The sequence below is a fragment of the Strix aluco genome, chromosome 3, assembly GCF_031877795.1.
Source record: "Strix aluco isolate bStrAlu1 chromosome 3, bStrAlu1.hap1, whole genome shotgun sequence".
Taxonomy (NCBI): domain Eukaryota; kingdom Metazoa; phylum Chordata; class Aves; order Strigiformes; family Strigidae; genus Strix; species Strix aluco.
The window spans coordinates 97480647-97499777 of NC_133933.1; the positions used below are offsets into that span (position 1 = coordinate 97480647).

The following is a 19131-nucleotide window of genomic DNA, read 5'->3' on the forward strand; positions in this document are numbered from 1 at the left end:
TCTGACTTCCATTAAGTGTCTAACCCAAAGGATTTTGCAGTTACAGATCTAAGAAGGGGATGTAATTTACAATCTTGCTTTAATTTTCTGCTTTAAGGGGCCACCTGGTCCTCGTGGTGAGACAGGTCCTCCTGGCCCTCAAGGTCCTCCAGGTCCTCAAGGTCCCAATGGGCTGTCAATCCCAGGTGAACCGGTGAGTGGCCATTTTGAGTGCGGGTGGCAATGTGTGTGATCAGAGCTGTCCATGGGGATGGTGGTCTTGGGAAGAGGGTGGCAGCTTTGCCCTAACATTCATTTTTTCCCTTCCCTCATGAAACAAGTCTCCTTCTGAAACAAGTCTCTTTCAATTCAATAACATTTTCTATCCTAAATGTTACATGTGCTTATGGGATGCCAAAGAAAAGGCAGAGTCTAAGCATTGCAATGTACATTGTGCTCCTCTGTTTTTAGTCTTACAGCTTTTCTGTAGATGCTAGGCCTTCAAGTTCTAGGACTCAAAACTATCAAACTGGTGCAGGAAGCATGCAGTATTACTCTGAAGACACAGATCTTTCTCACAGATTTACACATCCAACTTCTATTTTCTGAACTTAAATCAGTAGCTGAGAGTTCAGAGAGGCGATGGGTGCCTAGATTTAAGCATACAAAACAGCTCTTCATTCCTAGGGGCTTTTTTGGCAACAGCATGCATATTTTAGTGAGAGGTTACTTCTGATTTCATGTACATGCCTTCAAAGCCAGAGTAATTATTGACACTGATGAAGTTTCACCAGATTCTGGTTATTATAGGCAGATAGATAGCATAGGTAACCCTTTATCTACATTCTGAATGTATTAAGACTGATTTTGCCATATTTTAATAAGTAATCACCCCAAAAGCAGGAATACAATTTTGATGTTTCCTGTTTAGGATTATCTTGAATTTTAATATAATCAGGAGCTTTTTGATTAAGTCTTTGATTAATATATAAAGTTTATGGGAAAAAAGATAGAATGGTGTCTGATTGCACAGTCTCATTTTGCATTTGAAACCAGGTTACCTTCTTAGTCTGTAATGTAATTTAGGAAATGGAAAACAAAATGTGCTTTAAGATAGACATTATGTTCACCTTCTGTTTTGTAAGGACAAAGTAGAAAGATTTTGTTAACCAGTGTAGATGCTTTTCAGTTTTTTGTTATATACCAGGGGGAAAAACTTGATTAAGATGTCCTAGAGGTGTCAAATAGCAAGAAGGGCCAAACGCATTTTTTTTACATGTGGAATGCAATAAATATATTTATTTGTCACATTCAGTTTGAAAACATCTGAAGAGCAAAGCCACCAACACTGGTGGAACTTCTTATTACTTAACAATAAGTTAGAGCACCACTTTTGAGTTATGTAATTTCCTTTTTCATATCAATTGCAATTCACATTGGTGGACTATGTTTGCAAATTTTTTGATAATTTTTGTGTCATCAACAGTTATTAATGCTGGATTATCACACAAGCCACTGTGGAAAATAAATATTGTATTGTCAAATTTAGCTTATGTGGGTTTAGACTGTGCATTTATACTACAGTGCTGTAGTGTATGTGGAATGCAAACTAGTTGTGAAGGACAATACGTTGCTGCTTTATATGCTCCTACACCTTCTGTCGTGGAAGTGTCTAATGCCTTTTAGACCATGGGTTAGAGAAAAGCAGTGACACTTTTAAAAAGACTGAGTTTTTACCTTTTGTGAGTGTAGACAGCTCCATTCGCCAGTTAAGAAAGATAAGGGAGGTTGGGAGAAAACATGTAATCCTTCCCTGCTTTCCTGCTTGTGAAGACATTGCTATCAGTCTCTCTTACTGAAAAGTCCACTTCACTTCCTTATCAAAATATGTGCCCCCTTCAGATATCTACTTGCCTATGTTTTTAATATAATGTCAACCAGTCATCATGCATTTGCAAATGTTTGTGAGATGATCAGTATTGCTTCAGTTAAGAAATATATGTATCCTGATTCGTTCCATAATACATAGTTGGCTTATGGATTCCTAAATTTAGGTATCTTGCAGGAAATATTTTGTGTCCATTTACACAAATTAATTATTTTGCTTGTATATTTTGTAATTCAGAATCTCTAACAATCATTTATTAAAATTATAGGGTCGTCAAGGAATGAAAGGTGATGCTGGCCAGCCTGGACTACCAGGGCGATCGGTAAGTCCATGCTTAGACAAGATAATGTCATTTTACACTATTCCTGACGCAGGTTGGCTGCTGGACAGCTGTCTTTGACATCGCTAGGAGTAGTGGGTTCTTCTCATACCTTCCTAGAACAGCTGTACTGAGTCAAGCCAAAGGTCCATCTGGACAGTTGTGAATGCACAGGGACAGACCATTGGATTAGAAAAAGTACACTGATAACTCCCCAGGAAGGTCCCTCAACTTCTGACCACCTGCAGTTAAATGCCTTCCTAAAATAAAGGTTGCAGAATCTTTGCTGAATGCCTCTTCAGGAATGTTATCTAATTGCTTTCTACTTTTGGAAGTCAAATGGCCTTGGGACATTACTTGTATGCTTTCAGAAAGAAGAAAGCTAAATTAAATTTCACTTACTTGCAGATTTCTATATTGTAAACTAGGATTAGGTTTTGAGGAAACCTTTTGGATTTGGATAATCTAAGGTCATTGATCTGCACATGTGATGACATAACTAATATTCCTTGGTTACTATATTGTCCTTGATTTACTGGGGATATAAAGACTGTATGGGAGATGCTTAAATGGTGTTGTGGGTTTAGTTTCATATATCAGATAAGGTCAGTCATGGACCAAGGGCCTTCTATTCTTTATCTGTTTATTAGTCCTTATAACCCTGAATAGTAAACATGTAGGCAATAGTAATGCCCTGTAGAAAGCAATGCTACATTTTTGTGTACAGTAAGATTAGACAGAAATGGGGGAAGGACATGGCAACATGATACAAGACTGTTCAATATCCAGTTCCTACAACAGTGATACTGATCCTACAGAGTGTTGAATGAAATTATTCCTGAGTGCCCTCTAAAGTAGCTTGTCTGTTTAATTTTAGGGTCTATTCTCTACCCAGAAGCTACAAGGAACAGAAACAGATAACTTAGCATGTGCACAATAAAGCAGCAGAATTATAAAAAAAGGACAATAGGGGCAAAAGAATAATAAAGGAAGAGTCTAATTTTTGTTTCTTTAGCCACACTGATTCATGACTGCAGCTAGGCTTTAGCACCAGGTGATAAAGGATTAGCTGACAACTTTAAGTCATGGTTGTAAAAGCAATAAACCAGACATCTATTTTATGGGAACAGTACTGAAAATTATTTTTAAAGTTGAATTATGGGCTGGTAAGGAAATGGAAGTAAATAGTAGTGAGGGTGAAGACTCTTGTATCATGTATATGCAATAAATGGTTTCTCCTAAAGGTTTGTTTTGGTTTTGTAAATGTCAAAAAGCAACCTTGAAGACAGTTAAATATTTAAATGTGTGCATATATACTGTCATGATTAGCATAGCAGTGATGTTTGTTCTGTCATAGATACAGTTCATCATTCCTCTCCCCTCTAGGGAACCCCAGGTTTACCTGGTCCACCTGGCCCAATGGGACCTCCAGGAGAAAGGGTAAGGTTTCCTCTTTTTATGTTCTGAAAAAAAACAAGTAATGTGGGTTTTTTTCCCCTCCCTTCTTTATCATATCTTTTTATTTTCAAATGCTTTTTCAAAAGGAGTCCTTTTATCAGTATCCAACCTGGAGAGGTAAAAGTGGTAGGACTGGAAGACCCTAGGGGAGAAAACGTCCCCAGATAGCCATAATGTAGCTAGATAGGTTGTGTAAAACTTGCACTGCTCACTCTCATGACTAGGTTCTTAAATGCCTGCACCCATAGAGCAGTTGTCCACTGGGCAGGGCTCTACTGAGGTACTCAGCCCTGCTGAGTTCCACACGCTGTTGCTGCTGCAGGGGATCCCTCTGAAACTCTGCTTGTCTCAGTGTCTGAGAGATGTCATGTCTGTAAAGAATCCATCTGTGCTATTCTTACTTTGAAGGTCAAACTTGCTCCTTAACTATTGAGCTAAGAACTTTTCTTTGGATGGGGAGGTCTGAAATATCTTCATAATGAAAGGCATGCACACAGGTATTTCTTTGTGGAGTTGTTGCAATCCCTTTCTTCCAATTTGGGGTCAGCTAAGCAAATCTCTTTTGTCTTCACAGTGGCATATCACCTTTGAGATGATTGAAGCAATGACTTACCTTTACAGTCAAAATTAATAGCTGATATATGCATTTATTGTTATCCTTTAGTGGGGGTTGATAGCCGGAAAAGAAAACAGACCACCATATGATAGCCAGTGGCCAAAGAACATACCATTGGATTAGTGGGTCATTGGTGGGCCATGGACCTTCGATGTTAATTTGTGAATGCTATGTTAGATTATTAAAATGGGATTTCTCAGCATCTCTTCTTGCAGGGGAAGTATCTGAGAGGGAGGTTGTTCTTCATTTAAGTAGAAACCTCAGATTTTTTTCAGTTAATCTGTGAGTGAGAGAAGAGAAAAAAGGGCAATCTTGCTCCTCTGGGATAGAACGACGATTCCTTTTCTTAAAAATGTTGGGAGAGACTCATTCCATCTTCAGTTAATCAAGAGCAGCTGAACATCTAAACTGGCTGAAGCTCATTGTTCCATAACCTTCTCTAGCATTAGTCGTGATAGCTATATTTATAACTTACACTGTGGTTGAGTTTTAAAATACATGCTAGTAGTAATCAGGAGTATTGCAATTACATAATCTTAAAGGCCATTTAATCAGGCTACAATCTTAAATTAATCTCTAATCATGTTTTTTTTTTAAATAGGGTTTCACAGGAAAAGATGGTCCCACAGGTCCCAGAGGCCCACCAGGACCAGCGGTAAATATAATTTTGTCTTTGATATACTCTGAAATAAGAGACCTGAGCCAAGAGAGAGCCACACTGACATTTTCAGTTTCTGTCAAATATGAAATGGATCCTTTGGTTAATATCCTAAATAGATCTGGGAAATTCTCAGTAAAAGGTGAGCAGACAGCTATGTAAAGTATGTATTCACAAATGTTCATGAGTGGTTTTGAAACTGATTTCTGCCAGTGCAAATAAGGGAAGAACCAGTTTACCTGGTTCTTTAGCCATGATCTTTAAATGCATAGCCAGGCCTACTGAAACCAATTAGCTTATTACTTGTAGTCTGGTGAAAAATCCTGTTGTTAATACAAGTTTTTCTTGACAAGAGTATATGAGGACTAGTTTTTGCTTAAAAAGCTACTTCATTGTGATTGTGGGACCATGTTAGAAAAGGTGCTGGTTGTTAGAGAAAACATATTATGCTGGATCAGACAGCCCAAGATAGGCAAGTTGCTGCAGCTCCATGTTACCAGGTCCAACCAGTAGCCAGGTGGAAGATGTATTTCCAGTAGGCATACGTACACAGAGCACACATTTACACCACGTCTATTTATATAGACAGGAGTTGCTAGGGCAGGGTATTATTTGGGCTGCCCCTGCCGCGCCCATGATTGTCTTATGCTCCTTTGTCGGTGTGCAGATGAGCTTTTATCACATAACCTAACACTGTTCTTTTATTTTTTCATATTTATCTACTATCACTAGAATTACTTTTATGGACTCCTTATTGTGGACTTTTAGATGGATCACAGAACTGCTAGATGAAGTTAGAAGGCCAAACTATCTTGTACTGCTTTAGGAATCTGTCATTGATACTGATACCAAAAACATATAGACACTCTCTGCACCCTTAGATTCAGAAATGCCTGTTAAACTGCAGTGTTATGTAAAAAGACACATTTCTATGAAGAAATAAACTATTTTTTCCAGAGGAAAGTTTTCAAGCCTGATATGTACCTAACAGAAAAAACCACAACTTATAGAAGCCATTTTCAGTATTGCTTTGCACTCAATACAATAACACATTTCTTATTCTTATTAGCATTTAGGCCATTGTGGATTTCTACAACTCACTTTACATGTCTTCTGCCATAGGGTGCCCCAGGAGTTCCAGGAGTTGCTGGCCCAAGTGGAAAACCAGGGAAGCCAGGAGATCGTGGGACACCAGTAAGATAATGATACAGTATCAAATTCTAAATTGCAGTCTGTTGATGAATATGAGACTTCTTGCTTTAAATACTTGTCTTGCACTTATGACGGTGGTTAATACGGTGGAGCTGACCTAAGACCGCAAGCCTTTTTTTCAAACTATTTTATTTTTACAGTATGCCATTTTGCTGAGTTTAATAGTTGGGGCTGGAAACTGTGGTCTCTGGTTTCCACTAGAAAGATCATAGGCTATTATGTGCCAAGACATATATTCCTACGCTGCATAAGCATGAAGAACTAGGTCAGCAGAATGGCTGGAAAGTCTTTATATTTGTATATGTGCGTGTGTAGTAAAAAAGTGGTACACTGCTGAGGGTGGACAATCTTTGATAATATTACATAATCACTTCTGTTTTGCAAATGTTTTGTGTTTTTTACGATGTGATTTCAAAATTATTTGGGGGTTCTGTGGGTTCTATTCAAACCTTTAAAGTGCATCCTTGAATAGGGAGAAAGAGCAGGAGGTGCTGCCTGCCACCAACAGTTTCAGAAGAAATTTGAATTGATTCATTTATAGGATTGCTGAGAAATTATGCTTGAGTCAGGAGTAGAGACAGCAATTGACATGAGAAGTCATTCATTACTTGTACTTAATGTCTGACAATCAGCCAGAATTTTCCATCCCACTTCAATGTCGTTGTGTATACGACAGTTGGGTAATTTGGAAGAATATATAGTAGGCTGGGCAGCTTCATGGTTATGAAGTGGAAGTTCCCAGGAGCACCTGGAAACTGGGTCATTTTCTCATGCACACTTTGAATTTAGTCTACATTTGCCAGCCTATAAATCCCATTTCTCCTTGCAGTAGAGGACATTGAGTGTCTTAGGAAATCACTGAAGCTTTCTTGCCTTTAGATGTACATTGCTAATGTGATATTCCTGCCAGGTTAGATGCTTGATAGGCATAGCCAGGGCACAAAGTGCTGTGGTTTGTTCACAAGTGAGCTTCAAACTACTAGATATATCCAAGTTTTCCTTCACCTGGGACACTGGATAGTTGACCCAGTTCAGCAGCAAAGATCTGCAGGTAAATAACATGCATGGAAGGAAATCTGGCTACAAGCCCAGTTTCAGTGCTTTTGCAAAGCAAGGCAGCCAACTCCTGTCCAAGCACCACATGTAAGTTCTCCTACACTCTAATCTTAAGAGTTCCTTTCAGTTAGAAATTTTTTTTCCAGTTATTGCACTTTCTTATAATGGGACACTGTGCATCATATTTACCATGTCTTATGTTTCTAGAACAGATCCCAGCGGGAATTCTGGCTTGCACCTTGCACAGATGTTTTATCAAACTCCTGGTGGACAGAATTTCAATGCTTTCCTTTGTGTCCAGTATTAGAATTGCCAAAGGTGCAGCCTGATGGCCAAATGCAACTTGCAGTGACATGAATCATAGTCCAGGCCTGCCTGAGTTTGTAACTTCCTGTCATGGAGAAAGATTATGAGGCTTCACATTGCCTATGGTAAATACAAGGAGTAAATAATTTTCGACCAAATCCTGCCATTTTTAATTCTACCTGAACAATCTGTATTGCTGGTACTATGCAGCACAAATCAGGTGAAAGAACCCTACAAGGCAAGGAACATTACACCCCTGACAAAAGATAGACAATTATATGCAAATTACAAGGAGCCTTGGTGTTGCAAAGACATTCACAGTGAATGTAGTCCATTGAAGCTCTTTCCTGATGTATTACCAATAATGTGCTAAGCTGAGGCAGACCACACCATGAATGTGTCTGTAAACATTTCTCTACCTCAGTGTGTACTTATACTAGAACAAGTTGATACTTGAAGTGTTAACTGAACTTTCATGGAAATAGGAAATTTGACTTTTTTACTCTAAGACTTCCAAGAGAAACTTAGGTGTTTTTTCAGTGTAGTAGCAAAACAACAGAAAGATGAACAGTAAGAACACAAATGAGACAGTAATCTATTGAGAACTGAGCACTGGCGATCCTACAGGAGACTGAAATATCTGTCCTCTGTCTATCTGGTCAAACAGAGAGCAAGAATTTGGTAGTAGTTCATACATATATCGTAGAGCAACAACCAGTAAGGGTAAGAAAGAGTCATTAAGCTAGACGAGGATATTGGCTAAAGAAGAAATTGATATGTTTTCTGTGAATAAATGTAATGGGAAGTAGAAGATCTTGTACTATCAGATAAGAAAAGTTCCAGTACTGTTGTTTTATAGGTATGAGAATAAAAATGGTAATGGATGGGTAGGCAGACTTAATCATCTTGAGGTAGAGCTGTCTTGTTTATAAAACAGACTCTGTGACAACAGGGTCTGACTTTGTTGATCTACAAGGTCCCCAGGAAATAGTGCAAGGCATTTATGTTTTATATATAAGGTGCAATATATTAGACTGATGCCTCCAGGACCAAATAGAGTGTGAAAACCTTTAGAGAGTAATCCTGAGCACAATAAGGGAGATGTTTGTTGTGAGTTAAATGCAGTTTTTGAGCATTTTCCATTCTCTGCTGCCATGTATTTACTGATCTCCCATCCATCTATGCAGACATCCTAGATGAAGTCTTAAAAGATGCTGCTTTGGGAGCAACGAACTGGTGATTCTTGTGGAGAGCAAACATTCTTTTGGGCAAAACAATTGAGCGCATTATCTTTTTAAGTAAAAATAGCAAAACTTCCTTTGTTTTGTCCTCCTTCAGCTGTAGAACTTTGCTGCAGCCTCAGCCTTCATCCCACAGCTCAGAAAAATCCCACATGCAGCATAAACTAGCTTTTCCTCACACTGACCCCAAGTGACTCCCTCATTGCAGGATACCAACAAAACAGAATGTCAGCAGCAGCTGCTGCTTCTCAAAATGCTGGCACACAGCTGGCTAAATTGCTCTTTTTTGTCTATTAAAAGAAAATAAACTGAAATTTAAGAAGAATATAACCAAGTGGGAGGAATATGCAAATAGCAACTCAGTAATTGCAGTTGTAATTATTTTTTGGAAATCATATTTCTAAAATATCCAGGTGGAAAATGAACTGTTCTTAACATAGCCAGTTAGCCTCTAATCTTCAAATTTTAAAATTAGTTCAGAATAGCCTGTAGATTTCCAACCATAAGGCTGAATCAGTGTATCTTCTCAAGGTCACAAATTTAAGAATGAGGCTTATTTGATTTTAATGAATTGTAAAATTGACTGTGTATTGGTTATAATTAAGGAATGGCCTTAGCATTTTTCTAGCTGGGCACCTTTGTTGGCAATACTTTGGACAGATGTTGTGCTTTTGTTACCAGAGCACTTTCCTGTCTTACCAACATGGCTTGTGGCTGAAGACAGCCTGAAGAATCTTTCTGACCAGTCAGCAAAAATATTTCAAGAAACAATATATAGGATTTAAACATTTTAAGTTTTCTGCATTTTTTTCTCTTCTGTGTATAGTTCTGGTGTGTGAATCCTCTAGCAAGTGACTTCATTGGAACATGGCATTTTAAGTAATTATTAGAATATTGCTGGTATAGTAGACGAGAAGTCTGATTTCTAATGCTTGCACTTACCTAGTGAATAAACAAGATGTACTGCATGAATTGCTTCTGGTTGAAACAACACAAGGTTGTACTATGAAAGCCTTAGAAAGGATAATACAATGAGCAAATATTATAAATATGTACTCAGCAGATAATTTCAAATGAATATGCTTTCAGAAAATAGCAAAACTTGCCGAGTTTCAAACAGAAAGAGAAGCACCAAATAATTTGTTAATGTTTTTTTTTCCCCAGATGTTCATGTTAGACTAGTGCAAGTGAAAAATCTGCATTTCTATTCAATGGATATTTTAGATACATGTGATAGTTTATGACTGAGATGTTAATGTGTGTTGAATTGAGAGTCAAATTGCATCTCTTTTAGAGTTTCAGAACATCAGCAGTTACCACAGTGTTAATTATTAGAGAATGACAGATAGAAATGTCATATTTTCCTGATGATTTTTATTGTTAGTTTATTTCTGTTCTTATGGCATGTACAAGTCCATGGTCTGTTTCAGCATATGGCTGTCCTAAGCTAAAACTAAAAGACAGACCTTTTCCCTGAGGACTTCACTGAGTAAGAAAAGATATAGATAAAAGACTGAAGGACAGAAGGGAAAGAATATTTATCAGTTTGATGGGTATACTGTGTACATATTAATAACTGTCTCATTGGTGGCATAATTTATTCCAGTGGCACATTTATGGTGTTACTATTCTAAATCTTTCATTTGAGTCTGTACAATTAATTTTGCGTGAATGATCTGTTATGCATGATGCAAATGTACCGTATGCCAGCTACTTAACTCAATGATGGATGAACTGCCTCGTATTTTCTGCAGCATGTCATGGGGTTGATGTACGCAACACTGCTGCAGAGAAGCTCAGATACCATACTAAGTTAACACCCTGACATATCCCATGGAAATTTGTTTGCCCAAAACCTTGATAGAAGTCTAAGAAACAGTGCCACCACATTCAAATTGTATCTGCTGTGACCTCAGTGGAATGGTTTGTTGTCTTGTGTTGTTGAAATTAATTGTGGCTACTGTAGGAATGTTATGAAAAACAGCTGCAGCCCACACTTAGTCCTTGCTTTGTTAATGGTGATAAACAGGCTCCTTAAAGAAATACAACGATGTAAAAAGCAATAATACTTAGGATGTATGTGTAACTACGTGGAGAGCCATGCAGAGCAGCAGATGATCACACTGGTCTTTCACTTTTGAAATATGCCTTATGTTCAAATAGTAGTTTAGGCTACAACTGAAAATCTATTTGAACTCATGCTAGCCCCTTTTTGTTTAGCTGCCAAAGCTGCTGTGCTCTTTGGACACATTCTGGCAGGTGAATTTACAATAGATTATTTAGGACTCAGGTGTGGCCTAACTGCATCCACTAATTACACCTGTAAAACTCACAGTGGCCTCTTCAGGAGCCATAGTTTTGGTCAAAGTTTTGTTTGTAATGCCATTGAATTTGGCACACGTGGCATTTTCATAGTGAGTACTCAAGAGCATTGGAAGGGCTATTCATGATGGCTTCCTAAGCAAGTCTTGCAGTAAATGAAGGTTTCTTTAGTATTTTGATGTCAAAATAGAAAGAATAGTTTTAAGACACTTCACAGATTTTTAGATTTTTCAAAGGGTGACCTAGTGACTAAAACAAATGACTGAATCTAATTTTCTACTTACTTTAAATGGGCATCTGCAAGTTTTACTGTGGCCAAAATCATGTCAAATAGACCAAAGCAAGTTATAAACATTCTTCTGAGATTATTGCTGTCTATTTTGAAAATCTTTAAAAATCCATCATACTAAGCATTGAAATTACATTTTCTTTGGAAAGTATGGTTTGCTCTCTTGATGCTTTTCTTTACTAACAGTGGAATGCAAACATAAAGCTAAAATCTTAAAATGTTGTGCGAGAGGTGCACACACACAATTTTGTTTGTGGAGTAGATTGTGTGTGCATATCTCCAGTTCAGAATCTAAAAATATATTTACAGTATTCCTGATGTTCTTCCAGCCATAGAGACATACATATATAAAAATTAGAATCAGTCCTTCTGGTTGGCTTCTTACATAGTATTCTTGAAAACCAAAAAAACCACAACAACCACTGGAGTATTCAAAGGCAAATGGAAATTGAGGTTAGGCAAAAGTTATCTCTTGGCAAATGTCAATGTTTATAAAGCAGCTCAACCTAAGACTTCTATGAGACTACTGTAAGATTAGAAATGGTTGAGAATTAGCAGGGAAGCTGTCATTACAAATAAAATAAGCACTTAATGGCATCTCTCTCCATCTTATGTGTCATCTCTGCATAGCGCTTTTTTGCTTAACACAGGGTCTGTTTCTTGTGGGTTCAAGGAGACAGCTACTCTTCCTAGACATGTTTTATTCTTCCTAGCTTACCTTCTTTAATGATGAGTTGGCTTAAGACTTAAAATTAAACAGTCATATATAACTTATACAAGACCATTCACCATTTAAAGAAATGTGATGCTAGAAATTCAACTTTCAAACTGTCAGTGTAGTCCCAGTGTCAGAATATGTCAGTTTCTTTGGCCCTAGTTTGCATTTTTCCTTCAGATCTTTTTCTTCTGCATCTGTTAGTGTGTTTGATCATACACAAAAGATCGTTGCTTGTCCAGTCTTTTCTGGCACCCGCTTTAGGATGTTTGAAATGCATAGTTCAAGGAGGACCAGGTCTGTCTTCCTGAAGGAGTCAAAATGTTTTCTAGAATTGTATGTCTCAAACCTATAGGTGGGATGGAATAACATAATCCTTCCAGTTGTTTTATTTTTACTATATTTATTTTAGGGTGCACCTGGAATGAAGGGAGAAAAAGGTGACAGAGTAAGTCTGCTTTGAAGTCCGTTTTTCTCAGCTTTTTTAATTAAACACTATGTCTTTAAAAGCACAGACACTTGCTAATAAACCACTTGTTTTGGTTTTGCTCATTTAGGGTGACATTGCTTCTCAGAACATGATGCGAGCAGTTGCAAGACAAGTTTGTGAGCAGCTGATAAATGGTAAACAGTGTTGCTTGCTTTGTTTGTCACACTAATAATTTGCTACTTTGTTTGATAAAAGAGAAAACAGTAGTTTAAATTTAAGATGAGGGATACTAGCCACAGAGCATAGTGAGAGCTTGAGTGATCTGATAGCTGTTCAATGCCAATGATTTGGTGAAAAAATATGTAGCACTAAATCTTTGCCAGATCATTGGCTAGCTTGATCATGAACTAATCTATGACCTTTGGAGATACACATGCAAATCTAATGCTCTATACAAGGAAGGTGATTTTCCTTTTGTCGGTCTGGTCCACAATTACTTCATCTTTGTCATAAAATCAGTATTCATTTTCTCATTAAACATGTATTATCTTTAGGAGGAGGGAATTGGTGAGAAAAAAGATGCTCAATGCAGGTACTTTGCTAGGAGGGAAAGACAGATGAGTGTTGGGTAAATACTGTGCACAGAATCATTCGTGCTATGCAAGTAAAAATGAAATTTATTTGGAGAAGGACTCCAAATTGAATTTCAATCCTCTGCTGCCACAGAGTGCAGCTTGGCAGCCTATGAAAATGTTCTCTGCAGAGGCTTTCTCTCTGTCCCTGAGGCAGTGCTTTTGACATCAGTAGACCTGCCAAGGAGGACAGAAACAAATATGCCCAGAAATTGTTCTTAATATTCTTTCTATAACAAGGGTAAGCACTGACTGAGGTAAACAGATATACCTTTTGTATCATTAAGAGTGCTTGCGTACAGAGAGGAGGACAGTATGTCCTTTAAAATGTCTGTGGTGGCTGCTATTTAAAACGTGTCTATAAGTTAGCCATTGAAGAGGAAAGAAAGTATGTTCATCAGTGTATTAGGCTTTTGAATAAGGATGTGTTGTCTGAGATCTTTTATCATCTCTTTTTTGAACATCCCTGCTTTATTTTTTTAATGTTCAGCTCATCTCTTCAGGGTTATGCTAGGACTGGCACATTACACTAATCAGGTAGGGCTAGATGTGGCCCCCCATTAAGGGCTCCTTTCTGCATAGTTTCACAGTGCTGTTGCTTTTTTTCAGACAACTTGCTTTGGAAATGAAATTTGCCCATATGCTGAAGGTGTATAGGTACACGCCTATACATCCTACAGGCTTAAGAAAGTGACTTCATAGACTGTGCTGCTACCTCTACACATGAATAATTTATACTCTGTTTGTGGTAGCTTCAGAGCTGAAAGTGCATAGAAATGTGATACTCCACTTCTAGAAGTATAACAAGTCCTTTCTGTTCTTCAGAGTAAAAACAACCTCTATTTAGAACTCCGAGAGTAAGAGTATTGTAAAGAAATGCTTATTTTGTGACTTTAATTGCTTTAAAATTTATTTTTATTAATGTTATTGGCTTCCAGAATTCCCCTTACCTTTCTTCCTCCTTTCCTTCTCCATTTATGTTCAGCCTTCTTATCAGACATTCATCTTAAGTCTTCGTAATTCATCTGTGCTAGTTCACCACTGCTTTATTGAATGTGAACAAGGATAGGATTTAATGAAGAGAGATAATTTGTTATTCCTTCCCACTCTCATAAAAGACTTTCACTCATTTCACATGGTGTATTGAACCATTTTTCTTTCCTTTTGAAGGTCAAATGAGCCGGTTCAATCAAATGCTGAATCAAATCCCGAATGATTATTATTCAAACCGTAACCAGCCAGGGCCACCAGGCCCACCTGGTCCCCCAGGAGCTGCTGGGACAAGAGGAGAGCCTGGACCTGGAGGAAGACCAGGATTCCCAGGACCTCCTGGGGTCCAAGGACCACCTGGTGAAAGAGGTGAGTAAATTCCAAGGCAGCTGTGTATTTCACAGTGGACATAGTGCAGAGGCTGCCAGAGGAGCAGTCTGATCCCTTTACCATGTCAGACTAGGAAGCCCACACCTAGCAGTAGCCTGTTAGGTCAGTTGGATTGCTTGAGGGACACTGATGTTCTGGAGGACAAGATTAATTACATCATTGCTTTCATTTGTCTCTCCCTTGCTCATGTTTCATGAAACACAAGTTGGTCTAACATTTTGACTGCTTTCCATTTGGGCTTCCACCGGATATCTTAGGACAGTGAATGTTCTCAGAACTCTTCTGGCACTAAACAGCTACATCTTGAAAGGTTGTTTGGAGTAACACAACTCTTTGCAGAACAGAGCTCTGATTAAGAGAGAAAATGAGTCATGACCAAGAATAAAAAGTAGGAGTTGAAAGAATTAGGTCTACATCCTTGGTTCTTTGTGGTACTTTGAGGGAAGGAAGCAACTCTGAACTGAGTTTGAGCATATTGGTAAACCTATTTTGTGGCCACCTTGGATCAGTTCTGTACTATTTTGTGGCCTTTGCTTATTCCAGCTACTCTAATCTAGCATAGACGCAGTGCTGTGTTTTCTAGCATATATTTTAGTATAGTCTTTAAAAAAGGCTAGAAAAAATAAATTTCTGAATTCTGCTGTTTCTTAAACTTATATTATCATAATTGTTTCTGAGAAAATTTAAAGCATCCTTTATAGCAGATGTATGCAAGCCTGAAAATACCTTCCTATTTGTAGTTTAAAATAATAAGGTTCTGTGGTGTTTTAAGTATCTCAAAGATTTTTCTATGTCTGAGAAAGTTTATTCACTAAATTACCTCTGCATCCTACTTTATTTTTAGGTTAGTATATTTATATCCAAATTACTTTCCAAAATGCACATTTTGATGTCTGTACAAATAAGGTTTGACCAGCATTGTTACATTAAATAATGGGAATTAAATATTAATGTCAATGAGGGAGCATGAAGAATATTTGTTGATGTGGTTTCCTTTGTTTTTTATTGTTTGGGGTTTGTTTGTTTGTTTGTTTGTTTGTTTGTTTTAATTCTGTAGGAATGCCTGGAGAGAAAGGTGAAAGAGGGACTGGATCTCAAGGACCACGAGGTTTGCCAGGACCACCTGGTAAATATTTCTTGTTTTATCAGATTATAGAAAAGTGAGAGAAAAAGACAACATTTCTTCATAGGGAACTAGACTACATATGGTGAATGAGCATGCTTTACTCTGTCCACTTCGTTTTTTGGACTTATATTAGAGTTTACTGGAAACCTCTACAAAAAAGGGAAATTTAGAAAGATTTTTGGTTGTGGCTAATAGGTATTTATCTTTATCTTGTAATTTACTCATCTGACATGCTTGCTGGAGTGAAAATGTGTTTCATGAAAATACATTTTCCAAATATTTGATGGATATTTTCAATAAGTGTTATCAGATGATACTTTTGTAGTATCTAGTTCCATTTTTCACTTGTGATTACAGAACTACAAATTGTCCCCGGAATACAAAATACTCCCACAAGCAGAGTTTCCAGATGATAGAGTCAGATGATTTGACCATTGGTTTTGGTCTTTGTATCACGCGATTTTGTTCACTGATGCTTTGGCAGAAATTAGCTACATCATTTGTTTCTGCTTGTAGTTTACTAAGCTAAACACGGGTTTTCATTACAGGACACATAAGATGCTTGCAGCAAATTGTAGCCCCAGTTACTCAAAGCTTTACTTTTCTGCTAACCATAGTAAGAATGGTTCCAAAAAAAACATTACCTCATCTATCCTGGGGCTACAGGGTAGCAGAATTAATGTACTCCTATATTTTAATTGAAATCCAGTGTGCTTGTCTAATCTAATAGTTTCCCTTGAGATCTTCGTATCTTACACAGAGGGGAAATAAACCAGAGAATTCATTGATGTTTCTTACTTGGCTCAAGCCTTACTAAATCAGTTTCTGTGAATAAATCCTTAAATAAGCCACACAGAGGGAAGCCACTAGTGATGAGTCACATTTCTAGTTTTCTTTTGTTTCTCTTTCTGTTGACCCCCATATAGCAACAAAGTGCAAGTGTTTTCTCACCAAAGACATAGCCTAGTCAGTGTAGTCTAGACAGCAGTAATGTTAGCTGTTTTATCAAGCTAGCTCTTAAAGAAAACAACATCCCAACCTTCCAATTCTAAAATTAGGTCCACAAGGAGAATCTAGAACTGGTCCACCAGGCTCCACAGGATCACGAGGACCACCGGGACCACCAGGTCGTCCTGGAAATGCGGGTATTCGAGGTCCCCCAGGGCCACCAGGATATTGTGATTCATCCCAGTGTGCTAGCATCCCTTACAATGGCCAAGGATTCCCAGGTAGGTTATGAACAACTTAACTTGCCTTAAATAGCCTTCATAGACGTGGCTGTATATATTGAGCTGCTTTACATGAGACAGTGCTGCTAGCCTGGACATACTGAATCAGGAGGAAATAGTTGCAATGAGCAGGCCTGCCTCATTGTAACGTGCAGGTATATGGGCAGTCATTTGGACTTTGATGCAGATTTACTTGATGTCATGTGTGGTTTGCTTTAAATAGGAAGTAGTACTAAATATTTTAGTCTTTTTTTATTTTATTTTTTAAACATAGATGGTTAGTAGTTGACAATGTTGCTCATAGGATTTAAGTGACCATTTTCTTCTTCTTCTTTTTTCCCCTCCATTCCCACCCCTTCCAATCGTCTTCAGAACAAGGTTGAATTCTCCATGTTTCTCTTGAAAAATAAAAAGAATGCTGTGGTTGGCAATTTCCGTGTGTCTCTTTTTGAGCAATGTTAGGATTATTTATAAAAAATTGATACCTGAAATAAAAATTTTCCACAAAGGAAATCCATTTGGCGATACAGTGCAAACAACTGAAAAACACCACTGTCCTACAATTTCTACCAAGTTAAACACCATGGAGTCTCTGATTAGCCCTGGGTCATATCAGCCTTCCACTCTGTGATGTAGCTCGAACAGTAGTCTGCTTCTGGAATCAAAATAAAGGGTCACAGCGGCCACCAATTTCTGACTGGAAATATTCTAATATATTTTAACATGGGGATCCTGCAGGACCACAGTATTGTTAACAAATTAATGTGTATGCATTGCAACATCTCAAATTAGTGTATGTGATACTACTATTGGATATGGTTTGCTGTTAGTGTATGTGCATGTACCCATGAAAAGAAAAAAAAAGAAAATATATATATATATATGTACACACTTGCAGACTCAGTGCTGCTGGTTAAAGAGCCACGTGGTTGTGCAGATCTCACACAAAATTTTATTTAAATGAAAAATAAATAAAATTGTACCTGTGATTCAGCAGTGTTCTTCTTTCTAGTAAGCAGCTATGTATACATATATAAATATATGCCTATGACTTAACTGTTATGTATTTAGTTGGATGAAAGTATGTTTTTGCACATCAGATGGACTTTTTAAAAGACTAACATCATCTTTGACCTGTTTCAGGTTTCGGCTAACACATTTTCTAAGTCGCCAGTGCTGCTTACAGTTTGAATACATGAAAATCCTGTTTCTGAGATGTTTGCGCACGTGCTTATTAGAAAATGAGTCCGTATGGATATTTCACCACGGATATGGTTTTTGAACCATGTTGGCCTCATAGAATGGGGAGATTCTTTTTACTAACACAATTCGTGAATGAGATTCAAAGGACAGTGATGTCAATTCATTAAAGCCTGTTGCATTTCAATAATAAAATAGACAGTCTTTCTTTTTTTAAAAAAGACCCAGACGATCAAAAGCCTCACTGGTGAAGGAGGCTTATAAAACTACTAACCAGCAAAGGTAATGCCATTAGAAGAGACAGATTTAACCTGGTAAATGAGAAATGACTTATGTAAATAGTAAACTAATTGTGGCTTGTAAATGATTTGTATGGGACCGTATCCACTAAAATCTGTTAACAACTCTATGAGATGCTTTTGCATAAAAGCCTGCTGCTGCTTGCTATATGCCGAAATAACATCTTTGACAACTTATGAAACCTACCTGTCTGTTGCTTGTTACCCACATGTCTGAATCTGGGCATGTGCCTTTTTTTATATGTAATCTTGTTGGATTCTGTATCTGCAGTTATAAATACCAAAGTTTTATAATTATTTTTCTTCTGTTTTGCTGTAGTTTTTGGTGTTCCTGAAGCACCAGCTGTAACTCGGTTTGTTACGAGGAACAGCACGAGAAAATGACATGTACTGTATATTGCCGCTGGTGATAGTTATGTCTACACTTACCTTCCCATTCTCAGAGAAAATTAGTATATGCCAGACCCTCCTGTTCGTTTTACCTGTTCCATGTCTTCTACTAATTGCGCAGTTTAAAATAAAGTCCAGTGATTGGATTTACTGAAGTAGTTGTAAAATAATAGATTTATTTGATTTGCTTTGTTTTGTTTTTGTGGGTTTTTTCTTTTTTTTTTTAGTTTTACAATAATTGGTTCCTTGCATAATTTAAGACTCTTTCTGCAATGTTTTGTGTGTTATAAATACAAAGCCTTTCAAAATTAATTTTTTTATTATTTTACTGCCAAAAAGTATTCATGAACAAAACTGAAAAATATCCCCAGTGAACTATTAATTTA

General features: G+C 37.5%; 1 protein-coding gene across 1 annotated transcript in view; it reads left to right on the forward strand.

The window, feature by feature from the left end:
- COL12A1 (collagen type XII alpha 1 chain) overlaps positions 1-18900 on the forward strand; it is a 106970-nt gene extending 88070 nt beyond the window's left edge. The window contains exons 56-66 of the mRNA XM_074819742.1: positions 98-193; positions 2136-2189; positions 3573-3626; positions 4862-4915; positions 6041-6112; positions 12472-12507; positions 12617-12683; positions 14292-14480; positions 15559-15627; positions 16686-16856; positions 18000-18900. Of these exons, the coding sequence (XP_074675843.1) occupies positions 98-193; positions 2136-2189; positions 3573-3626; positions 4862-4915; positions 6041-6112; positions 12472-12507; positions 12617-12683; positions 14292-14480; positions 15559-15627; positions 16686-16856; positions 18000-18010 (873 nt within the window). The 3' untranslated portion in view covers positions 18011-18900. The remainder of the gene's footprint in view (positions 1-97; positions 194-2135; positions 2190-3572; positions 3627-4861; positions 4916-6040; positions 6113-12471; positions 12508-12616; positions 12684-14291; positions 14481-15558; positions 15628-16685; positions 16857-17999) is intronic.
- The last annotated feature ends 231 nt before the right edge of the window (positions 18901-19131 follow it).